Source organism: Cladophialophora bantiana (genome assembly GCF_000835475.1).
Source record: "Cladophialophora bantiana CBS 173.52 unplaced genomic scaffold supercont1.3, whole genome shotgun sequence".
NCBI classification, from domain to species: Eukaryota; Fungi; Ascomycota; class Eurotiomycetes; order Chaetothyriales; family Herpotrichiellaceae; genus Cladophialophora; species Cladophialophora bantiana.
In genome coordinates, this window is record NW_015971577.1 from 46,516 (window position 1) to 66,273 (window position 19,758).

The following is a 19,758-nucleotide window of genomic DNA, read 5'->3' on the forward strand; positions in this document are numbered from 1 at the left end:
CCTCTAAGATAGTGACTATAGTCACTAACTATAAAGCGCTGACTCACTTTATAGATATAAAGGTGTTAGCTTAAAAGAGATAAACACACTAAGTAGAAGACTTAGTAGTATTTAATTTTCGTATTAAATGGAGAGTAGGTAAGAAAAACTTCGCTGATGGCTTATCTAGAAGGCCTAATCATAAGCGAGCAATTTTAAGTGCTAATAAATAGGGTAATATACTGTATAAACTTATAGCCCTACGCTTAGAGCCTTCACCCGAATCGGGTGGAGACGGTGAAGTATCGATATCGATTAGCGCTATTCGAATTACGATATTAACGAGAGCGCAGTCGTTACGAAAACCGTATCTAAGAGATAATGAATGGAACACTATTTTTAGTCTAATACCTTCTGCTAACGAAGTAGAGCTAGAGTAGAAGAGCGATAGATTAAATAAACTCATTAAGAACGGTTACCTAGTAAATATAAGCTAAGCGACCCCTAAAAGAGAAAGAGCGCCGACTTTCTCATCCGAATTAGGTGGAAGAGCAAATCTAGAAGCTTAGATTCGGGAGGCGTAGAGTCTTAATCGGTTCGTGGACGCACGAATGTAGATAACCTCCGTAGATAGAGGGCATTAGACACTAGATTAAGCGGGAATAGTTCGACGAAATAAACTTATTTATATTCCTAATGATTTAACGATTAAGGCTAAGATTCTAAGAGTTAATTATAATGATCCTTAGGACGGGGATTACTTTAGGCGAGCTAGAACGCTCGAAGTTATTTAGCGTTATTACTAGTGGCCCAGAGTAAAGAGGAACGTTTACGAGTATATAGATACTTATGATGTATACTAAAGAATAAAGATTCTAAGATATAAGCCTTATAGAGAGCTAGTTCCTCTAGCTCCGTCGATGGAGCCTTAGTAAGGTATTACTATAGACTTCATCGTAGAGCTACTATTATCTAAGTATCGGAATAGCGTCTACGACGCGATGCTAGTAATAGTAGATAGGTACTTAAAAATAGTGCGTCTCATTCTATGTAAGTAAGACATAACGGTCTAGGAATTAGGGACGATCTTAATTAATAAAGTCTTCTCGAGATATAGAATGTCTAAAATAATTATAAGTAATAGAGACTCTCTATTTACGTCGAAGTATTAGGAGATAATGTACTATTATCTTACGGTTAAGAGAAAGCTATTAATCGCTTTTTATTCATAGATAGACGGATAAATAGAGCGGCTAAATTAAGTACTTAAATACTACTTAAGATACTATCTAAATAACGAATAAAGTAACTAGACTAAACTACTTAGTAGTATAGAATAAGCTATTAATAATAACCGGAATAATACGATTAATGCTATATCGTTCTAGATAGTATACAACTATAAACTTAGTATAAAAAGAAATCTTAAAGGTCCTTATTTACCCGAATTAAATGGAAAGAAACCGCTCTTAATTCATAAGAGAGTAAGATAAAATACTAAGGAGATTTTAGCTATACGAGCTCACTTACGAGAATCCTAGTAAAGGACGTAAGAAAAGGTTAAGAGCTACTATAATTAGCACCGTAAGAATATAGAATTTATAGCGGGCGATCTAGTTATACTCTTAACGAAAAATATTAAGTTACGTAAAGCTAGTAAGAAACTCTTTAATAAGTATATAGAGTCTTTCTACGTTAAACAACGAATAGATAAAAATACTTATTAACTTACTCTATCTAAGCGTTATAAACGAATTCATTTAATATTTTACGTTTCACTTCTTTAGGCTTATTATTAACGCTAAGAAACTCTTCCTTCTCTATCTATCGATGTAGATAAAGAGGAAGAGTTCGATGTAAAATAAATTCTAGACCCTTAAGGAAAGGAAGTAAGACGACGTTAATTAGTTAAATAGCTAGGGTGAGGCCATAAACACAATATATAGGAACCTAGGAAATACTTCATCGGTGCCCTTATACGAAAAATAATTAGAGAGTTCGACGAAAAGCACGGCGTACGTACTTAATGAGAAATATCTCTTATCTAAATCGAGTGAGGGTATACTTAGTTTCACTATAAAGGGCTACTTATAATCTACGCTATATAAAGACGATACCCTTATAGATCGTTTTAAGGGTCCCGACCTATCTCTAAGAATAAGTATTACTCTACTATTTATATATATTCTATATTTTAGGGAGGTCCCGATCTATCTCCTAAGAATAATGTTACTCTACTATTTACTTATATTCTATGTAGCTCTAATATTAATATTATAAACGAGAAGAACGACGTCGTTTAGAGACATCGTTATCTTAGCGGCTATAGGCCTAGAGACGTTCTTAATTTATATATTCGACCTACATTTTAGGGCCGCGAAGAGTAGCTAACTATACGTCCGGCACTCTCTAGCGAGCGCGGACGACGATAGCGAAAGAGAAAGAGATAATAGCCTTCTTTAAGATCGGCGAAGTTAAAGGAGAGAAGAGAGAAGAGAAGAAGTTACTAAAATAACTAGTACTTTAGTCTATTTCACTATTAGTAATTTCTTACTTAAATCGAGTAAGAAGAATAAGTATACCGAAACCCGAGCTAAAATTCTCCTCATCGTTATTAACGAAGGTAGAAGGGGCCGGGAGAGAGGGAGCCACTATTCTAATTAGTATTATTTCTTCACCTCTTAATATTATTAATAAAAGGTGAAAACGTCCATTAGGACGTCTAGTAAATACTAAATCTCTCTAAGATCGGAGAGATCGGCATCGCCGCTAATCTTATAAGTACGGTTAGTTTTTCGAAATATAGGCTTAAGCCTCTATACTTAGGACTTAAGTTATTCCCTAAAATAGATATTAGTGATTCATCATCCGAATCGGGTGAGAAATATCTATATCTAATCGGCTAAAATAGTTAAACTACTACTAGTAACGAAAATTACTCTCTCGATGAGAGCTTAGAGGGCACGATAACCTATCTATAAGTTAACGGGGACCTAATTTATTTAGCATATTATTAACCTTAGCTAAATTCTCACTTACGGCAACGCAGCTAGCGCTAGGCCGGGAACGAGAGTAAAATCCACACGACTTAAACTAAGTTTAGTCGTAGAGTAAGGCAGAAAAAACTAACTCCGAGCTAGGAGTAGACGGAGAATCCATAAAACCGCGGAAAGCGCTTCTTTCGTTAGTACGCTGTTATTGTTCTAATATTGTAGAACTTATAATTCTTACTAATAAGGCTAACACTATAGCCTAACTAAGACTAAGTGTTTAGCCGGACTTCCTCGTACGTAAGAGGCTATATATATATTAGCAGCGTCTCTTACCCGAGTGAGGTGGGTAATACTTATATATCTTGTGGTTAATCTAAACGAGAAAGAAAGAGACGAAGAAGGTCATAGCAAAGGGCTCAAGAACTAAAGTAAAGGCTGAAGTGAATTAAACCTCACCCGCATTGCTATAACAATATAAAACGGCTGTCTCACCTAAATCGGGTGGGAATTTAATCACTTACTATTGTTAGTGAATGACTATTCAACTACCATATCATTATCTTCGTCATTAATAATTGAGACGGCCTATCCATACGATGAATTAAGGCTATCTTTATACTCGCAGCGACTCGAGGGCGAGCCGCTTTTTAGAGGGAAGGCAACTATCACGAACCCACCGTTGTCCCTAAGTACTCTACGCCCTCCACCCGAATCGGGTGGACGGTATAGAAAGAAAAGAAAAGGATAAGGTAAAGGACGGTTGAGGCACAAGACTATCGGTTAACGCTACCTTACCCTTTTCACGTGATAGAAAGAGGGGAAGCTATAAGAGTCTCCTCTCACCTAAATCGGCTGAGAGAGAACTCTTTCTTTTTCTTAAGCGTTAAGTCGTTGTCAATAGAGCTACGTGAATAGAATAAGGTATTTAGCTACTCTAATTCCTTTGTACCTACTGCGTTGCGTAGGTCCCTAATATAAAGATAGTATTAAATTCTTAAAATATATAGTCACCCGGGAAGAACTTAAGATAAACCCCGATAAGGTTAAAAATATATTGAAATAACTAGAGCTAACTATACTAAAGAAACTATAAACGTTTCTAGAATTCGCTAACTTCTATCGGAAGTTCATACGAAATTATTCGTAAATCACTGCACCCCTAATAAATCTAATAAAGAAAGGAGTCGCGACCTTTACTTTAATAGAGCTTACTAGATAGGCGATTAAGAATTTTAAGAAGGCGTTTACTAAGGCCCCGATCCTCACGATCTTCGACCCGGACCTATAGACACTTCTTAAGACGAATACATTAGATGGCGCGATCGCTGCGATCCTTACATAGATAGAACGAGATGAGAAGATTAGGCTAGTTATCTACTTTTCACGAAAAATAATAGAACTAAAGCTCCATTACGATATTTACGATAAGAAATTACTCGTAATAGTAGAAGTATTTAGACATTAAAGAGTATATTTAGAAGGATCTAAATATTTAGTGAAAGTCTACTTAGATTATAAGAACTTTCTATATTAGAATACGACTAAGATACTTAATAGAAGATAAGTGCGATAGGTAGAAATACTTACTATACATAATTTTAGAATTTACTACGTTAAGGGAAAAGAAAACGGCCGAGCGAATGTCCTTAGTCGACGACTAGACTATATGAAGAATATAAAGCTAATCTCATTAACTTTACTATAATAAGAGGGAGAATATCTCACATATATATAATTAGCGCTCGCAGCAGCGGAAGTAATCTCCGAGAGAGATAACTATCGATTTAATCTAAAAACTAATATAACGGAATACTACTTCGTAGATAAAGTACATAACAAGATTATACGCCTAGAGATTATGAAACATTACTATAATAACTCACTAATAGAACACCTAGGAGCCGATAAAATAATCGAGCTCATTACCCAACACTACGACCCCTAGAAGTACATAAGATAAGAGATCTAAGAGTTCATTAATTAGTGCGAAGTGTGTGCGTAGACTAAGTACGTAAGATATAGACCTTATAAACTATTAAAGCTATTATAAATCTCTAAAGGAGCCTAGATATTCATTATATTTAATTTTATTATAAAGTTACCTAAGTTATAAGAGCTCCTCACGGAAGTAATCTACGATAGTATACTAGTGATATATAATAGACTAACGAAGTTCTTATACTTTAGACTATATCTCGAGAAATTAATAGCGAAGAAATTTATATATAAATTCTTACGAATAGTTTTCGTTAACTACGAAATACCGAGAGAGATTATCATAGATAGAGATAAACTCTTTATATTAAAATTCTAAAAAGCACTAATAAAGTTACTAATAATAAAGTATAAACTATCGACGTCGTTTCATCTCTAGACGGACGAATAAATAGAGAGAACGAACTAAATCGTAAAGTAATATCTAAGAATATACGTCGATTATAGTTAGACGAACTAGATAAGACTACTACTAGTTATATAATTCTACTTTAATAACTATAAGTCGACAATAGAAATAAGTTCATTTTTTACTAACTATAGGTTTCACTTACGACTTAAAAAAGGTATAAACGAAAGCCTAAACCTAAGAGCTAAAAATATAGCCTTAATTATAAAGAAACTTTATAAATAACTTAAATTAGATCTACGATTTCTCATAGAGAGAATAGTATAATATATAAATAAGAGAAGAATCGAGAGATCGCTCCTATAAAAGAGGAACCCCATCTATCTTTTATAAAAAAATATTAAGATAAAAAGACTAAGCGCTAAATTAGACTATACGAAACTTAGACCATTTAAAATTAAAACTAAACTTAGGGACGTTACGTATCGACTAAAATTATTAAAGAATATAAAAATTCATAATATATTTTATAAAGTACTTCTTAAACCAGCACCGCGGAACGCTAAAATTATTTAAACACTTTCGCTAAATAAGGAGATAGTACCCGAGAAATATAATATTAAGAAAGTCCTTAGAAAACGCGTTAGGCGCGGCTAGTCTTAATATCTAATTAAATGATTAGAATACGATGAGTACGAGAATAGCTAGGAATCGAAGACCAACCTTTCGAGGGAACTTCTAAGGAAAATAAAGAAGGATTACCCTGAGTAGTTCCTAACGCTAGTAAAGCGTTTAGCTATTCGTCGTCGAAAGCGAACTTATGAGCTGTCGGCAGCCTAGGTTCATCCGGCGTATACCCCTCCTCTTCGTCGAGACGATCGAGCACCATGTAGGCCCGAATCGTCATATCACTTTAAGCTTACGTTAACTTATCTAGCTAACGCTTTATCTAACTTAAACGGGACTATTCCTAAAGCAACTCTAAGAATTATTATTGCGCTAAACGAGCCATTTCTCCTATATACTACTAGGCGCGCTAAGCTATATAAGCCTAAGCCTTCTACACCTTATTCCGTAACTCCGACTTCTTCCGCTCAATACTCTAGTACTCTAATTTAGAATATTAACCATTACACTTTATATTCTTCTTTAAGTATTCGGAACAGCGGGAGACCCTATACTTCATTACGTAGATCGAGCGAGGGCGATTATAATTCGAGTAAGGTGCTATAGCACGATAACCAGTGAACTAAACATTACGAGACTAACGAAGGCGCTCGAGGGGGCGATCGCGAACACGGAAAAGAGGCTTAGGAACGGCGGGCTAAAGGCGAGAAGAGAAGAAGGAAAGAGAAGAAGATATCTTTAGATTTAGGCGAATTTAAGCTGGGCAGCGTCCCGCTTTTATGTCATCGCTAAGACGGATTCTTAGGATAAGAATCTAACCGGAGGAAGGATAGTGTTAGACATAGCCTTGAGAGAGACCGATCACGAGTTGCACGGACGCGACTCACCACGTTCATTAGACACCTAGAAGGATCCACGGAGAAACAAGGCTAGGTCACGTGATATACCCTACTGGCCCTATTAGCCCTGTTAGCTCTGTTGGCATAGAGCGCACAGAGCGCACAGAGCATAAGCATTATATATACACCTTCATTACCCTAGGTAGTTACACTCTCTCCGTAGCCAACTTATATTATCTACTGGACTATACAGTTCTTAGTAATAGAGAACCCTGCTCATACCTTGTGTCTTCCTCAACCAGCTCATGCTATCCTAGGATTATTACTGAGAACCCTAACCTAGTTAGGATCAGTAGGGATCCTTAACACGGCGCCCTAGCTAATTATAACGCTATTCACTACTTTATACTTCTCTCATTATAATAGTTATACTCTCTCCGTAGCTAATTTACTATATTATCTACTAAACTATATAGTTCTTAGTAATAGTGAACTATTTATACCGTGCGTAATCCTTAGTTAGCTTATACTATACTAGAATTATTACTAAGAACTCTAATTTAGTTAGAATTAGTAGAGATTCTTAATATCTAATCGTTATCTAAGATATTAGACGTTCGTTATTCCGACATTTAGCTAAATTCGTAATAAGCTAGCTTATACTATACTAGGATTATTACTAAGAACCCTAACTTAGTTAGAATTAGTGATAATTCTTAATACTCTACTAGTTTATTTTAGTTTAATATATAACTAGATAACTCTCTCTCTCTCTCTCTCTCTCTCTCTCTCTCTCTCTCTCTCTCTCTCTCTACTACTACTCTTTTAGCTTAGTATAGTATAGCTAATTTATCTTATTATAAAATATTTCCCTTCTAAGCGAACGGTCCACCTAGCTTATTGTTAGGATCGTATCTTTTCTTAGTCTTAACCAGCTTATCGAAATTTATACTAAAGACCTAGTGAGTATTAGCGGAAGCTTCTAATATTAGCCTAATGAATAAGCTCTTACCTTCTTTGGGTCAATAAAATCCTCTAGGAAGTTTGGAAAATAGTCGGCTCCAGTGTGACCGGGACGTATCTCATACGGCCCCTCTGCCATCGCTTTATATGCTAAATCATCACTCCCCGCCGAGCCTGGTATGACCCCTGTTCCTAATTGAAGATTGTGCTGGTTTCTTGTATGAGGCCAGGCGGAGACTAGGCTAGGAAACCTAAGAGATTGATAAACAGCCTAGTGGCATTAGCCCGTGGAAGTCGCGCGTCGAGTAGTTCTTGCCTTTTGCATCACTTCCATGAGGACATAAGTACCCATGACCAGTTTTGGATCCTTCTTCAGAAGTGCCAGATACCAATCCCAAGCTCGAAGTATCAAATCTTCATCAACGACAGGAACTGTGACACCTGCTGCCCACGTATTAATCTTCCCAAATGGCGCTCTTGATGCATCTGTCTTTAATTAGAAAATGTCTAAGTGAGAATAGTGACACCTACCAAATTGCTGGTTCACTTCTCGAAAATTCAAGGTCTTGGTTAAATCAACGGCTCCGGGGATGTCCAGTGCCCATTTGAAACCGTCTTTGCTGCGACCATGTTCTGGACCGTTGGCATCGTATGCAAAGATAGCCAGTCCCGGTTTCGGTTCCTTGCCCGCATATGTTCCTGCTGTCATGTTGAGGCAATACAAATGCAATGCCATCTTTGGATCACTGCATCGTGAAGCAAACGCGGCAGTCTCACGCGCAATATCTTTCAGTGCATCTGAGGGATATACGATCTGTCCACAAAATATCGAAGATGGATATTTGTAAACTCGCATCTTGAAAGCGGTAGCCACTCCGAACCCTCCACCTCCGCCGCGTAGGGCCCAAAGCAGCTCTGGCTCTTCACTCGCCCAAACATCGCTGCCATCCATCTTAACCACTTGGACATCAAGCAGATTTTTTGGATCGCACGCAAGACCGTACTCCGAGCTCAGCCAGCTCTGTCCGCCATGAAGGATTGAGCCACCGACGCCAACATAAGTGCACCTGGCACTGACTGCCGCGTATCCTGGTGCATTCTCTTCCAGCTTTTGGTCAATCTCTCCCCAGCAATGACCCGACCCAAAAGTGACGGTCTCTTCATGCGGATCGAACTCGAATGACTTAAACGCGGACAGTGAGATTAACACATCTGTACTGGTAGCATTTCCAATACCCGTACAACGAATCCCGATGTTGAGATCCGTTGTGTTCGCATATGAAACTACTCTGCTCAACGCTTCCACGCTTTTCGGTGTGACCACAACTCGAGGGTGTTTGTTGGCCTGAACAGCCCATGTTCTCGACTGCTCTTCATATTCTGGAGATTCGGGGGTTACAATATCAGCCGGTGACAACAACGCTAGAAGATTTACGAGCTGTTTCTCCGCCATTTTGAGGTTTAACAGAAAAAGACAGTTGGGGAAGGTCGAACTTCAGGTCTGAGAACAGAGATTGTATTATCATTCCAGAAAGTCCCAACTATGTTTAAGAGGCTGACGCCGCAGAGGACTGGCTGCCTGAAGTGGCCAGCCCGATGCGACTACTGCCACACTCCTTACGATCTTGTTGGGTAGCCCCACGGAATCAGGCTTCGCTCAGAACCAGTTGTATCATGACGAAGAAGTACGGCGCCCCGTTCCCGTAAGCAAAGGAACTACACTCCCCTCTTGCCAAGCGCCCTGTTACCTTCGCTCAGAAGGGCGGGTGGCCTCGGGATAAATTGAATCTCAGAAATGCAGTCCTCCCAGATCCATATCTTTCTCGAATTGATTGTGAGACCATGGCTTCACTTGTTGAAATCGACTCGCTAGAGGTCTTAGTCATTGTCGATAACGAGGTTGATCCCATATCCTCGTACCAGCACCCAGATGTAAAAGTCTCTGGACAATTGGCGGAGGTCGCTGCGAGAGCTCCACTACAAGACGGAACTAGGGGTGGCTCGAAATTCGAGATTCGCCTCGACAATCTCTGCTGCGGTGCGCATGGCTTGTCGCTAATGATTGTAAGGAATCTGCTTTTCGGAAATCGCTGCTGATGATTATTTAGACGGCCGTCAGAGAGGGAAAGCGGCATACGGTCCTTTTCGATACTGCTCCCGAAGAACAAATCTGGGAACTGAATGCGAAGCGCTTAAGAGCAAAACTCGGCTTAGTTGAATGGATTCAGTTATCCCACTGGCATCGTGACCATTCTGGGGGCATGTTAAAAGCGATATCAATGATCAACAAAGCAAAAGGAAAAATAGGTATTCCGGTTGACCTTCATCCAAATCGGCCGACATATCGAGGCTTCCTAGGCCCGACTGGTCCGATCTCACTCGAGAAGGATCCCACTTTTGAAGAGATCGAGTCTGCCGGGGCGAGTATTGTGAAGAATGACCAACCGCACACGATCCTCGAAGATATGTTTCTTATCTCTGGAGAAATTCCCCGGGTTACTCCTTATGAGAAAGGCTTCCAGCGAGGCATAAGATTCAACCCGGGGACCGGCAGCTGGGACACCGATGAGTTAATTCTGGATGAAAGGTTCCTGATGTGTAATGTGAAAGGTACGAGGTCCATCTTATTTTCAGGCCCGACACTGATGTTAGCTATAGGAAAGGGGATCGTGGTTTTCACTGGGTGTAGCCACGCAGGAGTGGTAAATGTTGTTAAGAATGCTTTGCAGCTGGCTGGAGGGACGCTTCCATTATTTGCAGTCATTGGCGGATACCATCTGGTCGGACCAAATGAGGCATTCATTAAGGACACAGTTGCAGAGTTGAAAGAGTTGAATCCTCGCATTTTGATCCCAGGACACTGCTCTGGGTGGAGAGCCAAGTACGAAATCGAAAAGGCGATGCCAGGAAGGCTAGCCCCTTCAACGGTTGGCACGCAATTCGTGCTATAACACATAGATCAGCAGCAGAGGATCAAACATCTTTGTGCCAGCCGTCATTTCAGCGGGGATGAGAAAGCTTGCCGACATAGCCTAAGACCTTGCGAGTTGTGGTGATGCGTAGATGGGCAAAAATACTATGTATTCTTCTTCTCTCACTCCCTTTAGCCACTTTTACAGACCCATACAATTGGCTATCAGTCGACGCCAAAGGTGAACGATACCTTTAATGGCAGGACGTGGTCACCGGAGTTAGGTCGAAACCGGACTTACCGTAGTATATCAGCAGAGATATTGTGCCAGCTCGGTGTTCAGATGAGTCGTGCCTTTTTATTTGATACGAATCAAGCAGATCAGTATGGCTTCCCATCAACGCAGCATTGCCATTGCTTTTTTGGACACCTTCAAAGATCTTGACCTTGAGTCAAATCTTGCTCTGAGGACCCCTGATTGCGTCCATACTATCGTCCCTACGACGTTGAGCTTCACTCCGCGCATGTCGAACGAAATACGAGGAGCGCACCTCTTGTCTTTGAAGAAAAAGACTTCAGAACTTCCAGTCACTCCCAAAGCGATATTGGAAGGAGGTAACCTGGTCACCATTTGGGCAACCAGCAAGGCGACGTTTCGCGAAGAGGCAAAAGATGAGGACTTGACGGTGGACTGGAGCTATGAGGGAGAATACATCTTCGTCCTCACCTTCAATCAAGCAGACTATAAAATCCAGCACATCCTTGAATTTATCGACAGTACAAAGGTTGAGAAGGTGCAAGTATTACTCCAACGAGCGGAGCATAACCTAGCAGCAAAGACGGACGAGATATAGCACTTGAGAGGTTGTCGTCGAAAGCATGAACACAACATAGGGAAGACGTGACCAAATTGGCTGAATGCACTTCATGCCGCTTTTCCCTAATTCACCTTGAGGTGCTTCGCGTTTGCCGTTTGGCGATGTGGTGAATCGGCCTGAAGACCAAATGCTTCTTCCTGCAAGAGACCATCCACCACGCTGTGAGAGGCAATCCCCAGAACCCTCAGGTGCTAAAGCATGGCATGATGGACGAGGACCCAAACTCGCGATAAAACGAATGGTGCCATTTACCTGAACCCGGCGGGCCGTTCGGTTCATGTACATATTTAGCATTGGCGCTCTAGCCCCCCTGTATCGGTAGTCGCCATCGCTAGTCAGCACTCGGCTATTTCTCTCCCAGTGACCAAGTCTGGCTCTGCTGTTGGGAACCTTGAATGTAGCGGTCTTCATGATCATGTCCGTACGTCTCAGTTCTGGAGAAAATGGAAATTCGAAGTGTTGAGGAAGGATAATCCTCCTTGAGGAGCAATCCAAAGTTGCCAGTTGATTCAGAAGTCTTTTGATCCCGAAGTGGTCGATCAACCAATTCTTGATGATGTAGATCGTGACATGCAATTCTTCTGCGGAGGGGTCATGTCTCCGTCATCAATGCGGTTTTTTTGACCAGCCTAATGTCAACACACATCCCCGCTGTTCGAGGTTACGTGCTTCGGTCATACGCAACCAGAGTACCTCTCGCATGGAAAAGTCCAACCCACGGTACAGAATTGTCAATGGAGTTTATCATCGCCCCATCAATTCGTGGGAAGATACTCGAGCTAAAAGAAGTTTCTGAAAGGCCTCAGAAGCCTTTGCTCGTCAGACCAATTGGCTCTTCTCGATTGTAGTGCAACCGAGACAGGTAATCGTGATGTTCCGAGATGAGGCCGGCCATTTCCGGATGACCGACGCGGTGGCAGTGCGTTCCACGTAACATAGTTTTGGTCCTCACCTCAGGATTGTGTATGCTTTTTAGGGGGCTGTTGACGAAAATAACACATTCTAGGTCAAGAGTATGTGAGGTCGAATGGACTCGGAGTGATGTCGTTGCTTTGGACGTGCAGTGCCAGACGCTATTGATGCATACCGACAAGAAACGTTTTGACTGGTTTGCAGCCCCTGAGAGCTTCTTCTGTTACAATGCCTACCGAGTACCTCGTACATTTTCCTGATTCATCAATTTTCTGAGGGTCGACAAAATCCTCGAACATGATCTTGATACATCCATCCTGTCGCCAGCAAAATGAAGCTCGAAGGGTTCCTGTATTGCCAGGGTTGTCGCAAAAGGTCTCTGCATTGGGGCTGATTGAAAGAGGCGCAGAATCTGTGGCCTGTCTCAATGAAGTCTAAAGCTTTCCATTTCTGTCGTGGCAGGTTTACCTGAACTCAAATGACTCTGCGTCTCGCAAAAGAAACGAACCCGGCAGAGATTTCTGAAGACAATGCAGATAACGGGTTGCTTCGAGAAGAGAAGATGTCACTTTGGAGCATGAATTCCTGCGACTTCAAGGCTGTGTCGGATGCATGGTAATGCCACCTTCCTGAAGCTGCAGCCACAGGTCAAATTTTCCAGTTAACTCTTTAGCTGGCGTGAGACAGTTTTTCTCCCTGTACGTCATGAAGATTGCAACATGAGGCCTGTGATTAGGAAGAAAAACATCATGCCACCATGGCAGGAAGGTCAGGTTCTGAGAGTCGGCTGTGATCCAGCTGAGCCGAAACCTACGGGTCCCATATAACCAAGGGGGCAAGGATACGCGGTACCCGAGGGCCAAAAACAGCAACAGCGAAGTGGCGAACCAGTAGAAGGGAGATGTGCAATGAGCTTCGAAGCCTTTGGCCTTTCCAGATCCTGGGCTAAATTGCGGGGCGATCGGGGAAAGGCAGAGCGACGAGGGGACACTGACTCGATCGGCATGTCATTTGGGGAGAGAATAAACTCCCAAAACGGAACAAACGGCCCATGAAAGCCATGAAAAGAGGCAGTTGGAGGGAGGCGGGAGGGGGACAGCACAGACCACCCTTCCGCCGATGCCCTTTCAAGGCAATCAGATGAAGCGAGAAATAATGCCTGCCACCAGCGAGAGTTTCTGACCGAGTCGCTTGCCGTTCCACTTGTGGTCGCATTTCGTCAGCTTGCGTGCCCTGGCTGCTGTTTGGTGGTGCTGCGTCCCCAGCATCCTTCGTGCGTGTGTAGTAAGCTTTTTCTCACCACCACCCCAACCACCACCACCACCACCACCACCACCACTGGCATCACTCTCCAACCTCGCATCCAGCTGGGTCGAACGATCCTCGTTCCACACGTGGCAACCCAGCACTTTCCAGGAACGTCGCGATGGGCATTGGCCATGGCTTCAGCCCTCTCCAGTTTTTGCTAACCCCTGTTCGGCTAGCCATGCGACGTGCATGCTGGTCCGTTATCACTTCTGAACCGCTTGCGACGAGGCTCTCCAATCCTGGAGAAAATTCTCCATCTCGAACTGTGAAGCGCCCAAGGCTTGGATACTGTGTTGCTGGTTTTGCTAGTTACGAGATTCCTGACACATTCGCCCGCTTGCGCCCCATCTCACAGCCTGGCCCGCGGAGGAGATGCGACGCAACATTCCAGACACCCGCACCCCTGACTGAGAACAAGTTTGGCACGGTCACGACTTATCTGGATGCACGGGATTTCGAGCCAACAATACGCCGAAGGGCGGTCAAGTTAAATATCCAAGGGAAACCGCTGAACAACAGTCTCTCGAGAGAAAGGACAATCAGCGGCCTATCCAGCTCTGTCATTGCAATCAACCACCTGGTGGTGGGACACGCATCTCGCATCGTAAACCCTGCCTCGTAGCCCGCATACCCAAAGCATCCTCTCAAAACCACGTTTTTCCGCCATTCCGGATGGGCAACATCGGTCGGCCGAGCACGGGGTGTTTTCTGTGTCGCAAACGGAGGGTCAAGGTCGGCCACGCCGTGCCAGGGGTCTAGAATCATTTCGTGTGCTGACGGATGATGACTTTAGTGCGACGAAGGCCGCCCCGGATGCCGCAACTGTGCGAGGCTCAAGAAACCCTGCCCCGGATATCGAGAACCCGGCTATGGTTTTATTCGAACGGCCATCTTTGTATCGAACCAAGCAGATAGCCCAACTCCAAGATCATCATCATCCGAGAATCTTCCGCAACCAGCACACTTTCGGGCCAGCTCAACGTCCACCGAGGGCGAGGACAGCGATTCTGCCACTAGTGACTCGATCCTTCATTCAGCCTCACGTGCTACCCAACGGTTACGCCCTCTGATCAGTCTCTCTGGCGATCCGACTGAACAAGCAGTCTGCTATTCCCTTACACAGCTCGATGCCAATTCGCGCGTGCTATATGGGAACAATGCATTCAATTTCTTGCCCGAGATACTCTCAAACTCGGGGCGAGACTCTTATCTCTATGCCGCCATGCGATCAGTGGCAGCAATCAATTTGGCCAACCGATCACCCACTGTGGACATGCACTCCGTTATTGAATCTGAATATGCGCGAGCCGTTTCAAGGGTGACAGCCGCATTGGCAGATCCGGAACAGTGCTTGAAGGACGAGACCTTGGTTGCAGTATGGCTGCTTGGAATTAGAGAGGTAAAGTGGCTTGGCCCATTTTGCTCATGGATCTATCTAACACTTGAGCAGCTTCTGGCAAGTGTCAATGGACCACGCGGGGGCTCAGCCCACCAGACACATGTCGACGGCACCTTGATGCTTCTGCGGTTACGCGGCGAAGAACAGTTTACCCGCCCTGAGGGTCGCCACCTATATCACACGCTTCTTTCGGCCATGGTATGGGCACCAGGCAAGAACTTGGGGATGCTGAGTGCTGACCTGTTTCAGCACTGGAAGCCTCTGTTCGCCAGCGAGGAACCATCCCCTGAATATCTTATGCTGGAATCACAAATACCAAAAGCCACCCATACGGTCCCGACAGCATCTTTGAGGCTAAGAAATTTCTTCCACGGTGTCTCTAAACTCCGGGCTCGGATCAAAAATTTCCTTCTGATGCCACAGAACACGTCCATCGACGGATTTCAGATGGTGGACTCTTACCTAAGAGCTGCAGCTAGACTGGAGGACAAGATCAGTGGATGGTGCGACATTCTCGATTGGCTTCCCCGTAAAGTATTGGTGGACATGCCGCAACGCCATCTGCATCGCACACCGTGGACGTCCGGAACACTTTTTAGGCTGCACTGCTTTGAGTCTTGGGAGGCTTTCTTCCATTGGAACCGATACTTTGTGGCGAGAATCTGTCTGCATGCGGCCCTGCTGGATGCTATCGCAAATCTCTCGGGCTATCGATCAGGCTTCAATAGTGGAAATTCGACAGCTAACACCGACGAATTGGTCATGTCACACACCACGATTATCCATGAGACAGTCAAAGACTTCCTCGGGACATTGGCTTATGCTTTTGGGGACGTGGATAAAAACGGTCAGATGCGTTCCAATGCGACTGCTGTAGTCGGTGATGGTGTGTCGATTGAGCCGCGCGGTATCGATGTTCCTAGCACATTGCAAGTCCAAGCACCCTTATCATATCTGATTAGCTTAAAGTACCTCGGACCCGGACAGCGAGAGGCCATGTTTCTGGCTCTGCAGCGTATTCGGGCCGAATTTAGCGTACGGTGAAAATGGATTCGAAGAATTTATACTAGAAGATGAAGAACTTGATATCCAAGGTTACTAAGTAACGAAACAGATTAATAGCCATATCTTCCCATATTTGCCTTCAACGATGCAATATCTTCCAGGTAACCCTTCATGAGGTTGATTGGATCTTTGTTGTTGTGATTTGTACCAATGTGTCATAATGGATCAAGATGTACCATTTGTGATTCAAGGTGGCTCAGAACATATTATCTAAATCCAAATCATTGAGATCCATGTCGTTCCCTTGAAGGCCATATAGAGCGTCAAAGCTCATGTCCGCGTCGTTGGAGTCCAGGTTTCCCATAGCAGCGACTTCGTCAAGCACTTGGTCGATCCCGTCAACCTGTCCCTGTTCTGTCTGTATGTCCATCCCACCCGATACGGCTGTACCAGCATCGAGATTGGGATTGGCCGTGTCCATATTTGTAAGTTGTTGGGTGAAAGTGAACGAATCCAAGCCCATTTCCGGCACGGCAAGAAGATTTGTGTACGCTTCGACTTGCCGGTGCAGGCGAACCACCCCTTCAGCATTCAATGTCTCCCCTCTCTTCAAAATACCCCCAAGGTCATTGTATTGCAAACGTAAAGCATCGCGAAGACCATTTCCCGCCATACATACGGTAGTTGTTAATGCATCAAGAGCGAAAAGGAACGCATGGTTGTCGCTCAGCTGCAGGAGCACCCCAACTATGGCTCGCAAGGTCGTGTGAGGGCCTCGAACTTCCACGGCACGGTTCACGAGCGCAGATATGTCCCGAGAAGCTATTTGGTCTCCATAGTCCAAAGTGGTCGTAGACGTAATCAGTGTCACTAGGCTATGTTGCAGTATGTCGAGGACTCCCGGACCTGGAATCTCGAGTTCTCGTTCCGAAAAAAGGGAAAAGCCTGGACATTGGTCCAAAATCTTAAGAATCGGGTCGGCGTTTGTGTCTTTTGATCCGGCAGCCTTGAGGCGCATCTTCAGCCTTGGTGCGCACATTGCCAATATCGTGTGGTGAATATCTCGAGACTCTACCGATCCAGGTGGTTTTATCAGAACCTCCAACACCTTTCCAGCAACTGTCGGCTCATCCCGGAAAACTTCTGCAACCCAGTTCATGGCTGATATCAAAGAGGGCAGCAAGAACGGCTCAAGGAGATCTGGGATCAGTGAGTTCGTGCTATCCCAGAGAAATTCGGTACTTACAATCTAGGCCAGCTTGCAAAGAGTCATGAGTCAACTTTCCCTGCTGGTAGGCCGTCATCGATTGCCGGAGGAGTGTGGGAATCAAAAGGTAGAAGTCGTGCGGACTACAATTAGTAAATAGTTCATCGCTCAGACCCTCAGCCAGGTAAAGAGCATTGATCCAATTTCCCAGATGAGATCTTTTTTCTTCGGAGAGACTCTCCAGGCTTTCTTCGTTGTTCTCCTGCTCCAGATATTGAGCCAGGAACCCATCCTTCTTGCGAATACCCAAACTTGAGTTTGGCAACGCCAAACGGGCCCTGCTAATCAAGATCAGGAGAAAGATGGCTCCAAAATCGTCGTATACCGGTTGGGCCTCGCCTTCTTCCAATTAGCGGATAACAGGTTCAGTGAGATCTTACTTACCGTGTATCTCATCCCAACGCCACTCATCTAAAAGGCCGCAGAGAGGACCAAGGAAAAAGGAGGGGCGAACAAATAGAGCAATGCAATTGATGGCAGCAGGTCTCCGCAGGATTGCATTGGCGAGATCTCTGAGATATTGAGTTTCCTTATTCTGGCAATAAATATGCATGATCTGGAACTTGTTAGAGGAGATCTCTCGGAACGAATAAATGGCAGACCTCAACAACAGCCTGACTGATGAAACCCGCACTTCCATCGTTGCGGGTTAGCTCTTCTACGAGTTTTGGTCCTCTGATATGATTCATGTTGACTTGAGCCACAAGATCATCCTTAGCGTACAACCCCTTGCTCAAACCTTTCAGCAAATCCTCGCTTCCAACAAGTTGTGCAGCAACTTGTGCTGGTATCAAGTGATGCAAAGAACAGACGTGCAGAAAACGAGCGCCGGTCAAAAGAAGATCTTGTGTTGAAAGTAATGGCACCACCTGATGCCATGCTTCGGTTATGGCTTGTTCGGTGCTAAAACTGTTGAATGAAGAAGCTGATATCATGGACAGAAGCGCTGGAAGCTTATTCTGGATGAAGATTTGACTCTGCTGCAAGCACAAAGTTCTGGCTGGGATGGTATTCTGGGCTTTCAGAATTGAAAACGAGGATGTAAAAATGTCGCTAAACATTGACTGGTAATCATTCTGGTGACGCGAAGAAAGCCAGTGCACGGTCCCACCGTCGTCAATCGTCGAACCTGTGAAGAGCAAACTCTCGAGGTAAAGCATTGTGCCGGCTTTGGAAGCCACCAGCTGGCTCTCTGCAATAGTGACTTGGAACTGAAGCGCTTGGATCTCAGAGGTTGGGGCTCGTGCGTTGTCCAGTTGTGAGGGGCTGTCATCAAGAAGTTTGATATGCTTCAAGACTGTGTTTATCCGTTCCATGAGCTGAGGTGAGAGCATGGAATATAATGGCAGGCAGAGCTCAAATGCTTGCTTTACGGAAATCCCCAAGTCTTTAGGAGGCCCTTGCTTGTTCTTCTGCCTCAAACCCCCGTGCGGCGACAAAGCTTCGAGTCCAGCATCAGTTGCGGCCATAGAAGCCATGAGAAAAGCAAGGAGTTCAATGGTGCCGTTGAGCTCCAGGCCAGAGGGTTCAGGATCTCCTTGTGAAGCCTGCCGCGCCAATGCGGAAAGCCATCTTGATGAGATCTGTAGAGCTAGTCGTGCTTCGGACGCAGTGGTCTTGTATTTCGGCGATACAACCACCATATTCAAATCTTGCAGTGTGTCATTGTAGCATACAAGGGTATCCCGCGACGCTGGAAATTTCGTGTCATTCCACCGTTTTGTGAGGATTATCAACGCGTCAGAAATGGCAATAATTCCAGTGATTGCAATATAGTCGACGTAAAGTGAGATGAGAGGGTCTCCTGGCTGGCAAAAAAAATCTCGGCATTCAAGAAGGCCAATAAATAATCGCTTGCCATCAATCTCATTGACATAGGACCGCAATAAGTCGCTAAATTGTTGGACAGAGATTCGACGAAGGAGACACTGGCGAGCTAGAGTCATCCACCTTGAGACCGTCATGATATCATGGTCGCTTTCATTTAACAGGGCTGGAGGGATACGCTGTAGCGGAGTTAGTTATCCCTCATGTGCAAGAAAGATTATAATATTAGACGCCCTTGGCTTAGGAGTTGTACGTGCGTAACCTTCCACATACCAAACTAACTCACCGAAGGTCGAGAGGGCGGAAACGAAATATGCGTAAATGTTATTAGTCATACAGCGCCGAGCTTACTATAAACTCTACATATACTGTAAACACTGCAAACAATGCAACCAACGCAAACAATGCAAACACTGTAAACACTGTAAACACCGTAGATTGTAACGGATTGCCTTGGGTGTTGGACGTTAGCAATGTTTTACTTTAATCTTGACCAGTACCTGACC

General features: G+C 44.0%; 5 protein-coding genes across 5 annotated transcripts; 3 read left to right on the forward strand and 2 right to left on the reverse strand.

The window, feature by feature from the left end:
• Positions 1-7,794: 7,794 nt before the first annotated feature.
• On the reverse strand, positions 7,795-9,198 carry Z519_01925 (uncharacterized protein; the record flags this gene model as incomplete). The annotated part of the gene is made up of 3 exons (XM_016759682.1): positions 7,795-8,016; positions 8,074-8,231; positions 8,277-9,198. Coding segments are annotated over 3 exons (1,302 nt in total), but the record flags the coding sequence as incomplete, so codon positions are not given.
• Positions 9,199-9,587: 389 nt separating this feature from the next.
• On the forward strand, positions 9,588-10,696 carry Z519_01926 (uncharacterized protein; the record flags this gene model as incomplete). The annotated part of the gene is made up of 3 exons (XM_016759683.1): positions 9,588-9,809; positions 9,854-10,355; positions 10,404-10,696. 3 exons carry the CDS (start codon positions 9,588-9,590, stop codon positions 10,694-10,696), a joined length of 1,017 nt encoding a protein of 338 aa, XP_016623204.1.
• Positions 10,697-11,042: 346 nt separating this feature from the next.
• Positions 11,043-11,510, forward strand: Z519_01927 (uncharacterized protein; the record flags this gene model as incomplete). Its single annotated transcript, XM_016759684.1, has 1 exon — positions 11,043-11,510. One exon carries the CDS (start codon positions 11,043-11,045, stop codon positions 11,508-11,510), a length of 468 nt encoding a protein of 155 aa, XP_016623205.1.
• Positions 11,511-14,426: 2,916 nt separating this feature from the next.
• On the forward strand, positions 14,427-16,197 carry Z519_01928 (uncharacterized protein; the record flags this gene model as incomplete). Its single annotated transcript, XM_016759685.1, has 3 exons — positions 14,427-14,486; positions 14,548-15,153; positions 15,205-16,197. 3 exons carry the CDS (start codon positions 14,427-14,429, stop codon positions 16,195-16,197), a joined length of 1,659 nt encoding a protein of 552 aa, XP_016623206.1.
• Positions 16,198-16,414: 217 nt separating this feature from the next.
• Positions 16,415-19,389, reverse strand: Z519_01929 (uncharacterized protein; the record flags this gene model as incomplete). The annotated part of the gene is made up of 4 exons (XM_016759686.1): positions 16,415-17,358; positions 17,405-17,767; positions 17,810-17,981; positions 18,028-19,389. The coding sequence occupies 4 exons, from the start codon at positions 19,387-19,389 to the stop codon at positions 16,415-16,417; spliced, it is 2,841 nt and encodes a 946-aa protein (XP_016623207.1).
• Positions 19,390-19,758: the final 369 nt, after the last annotated feature.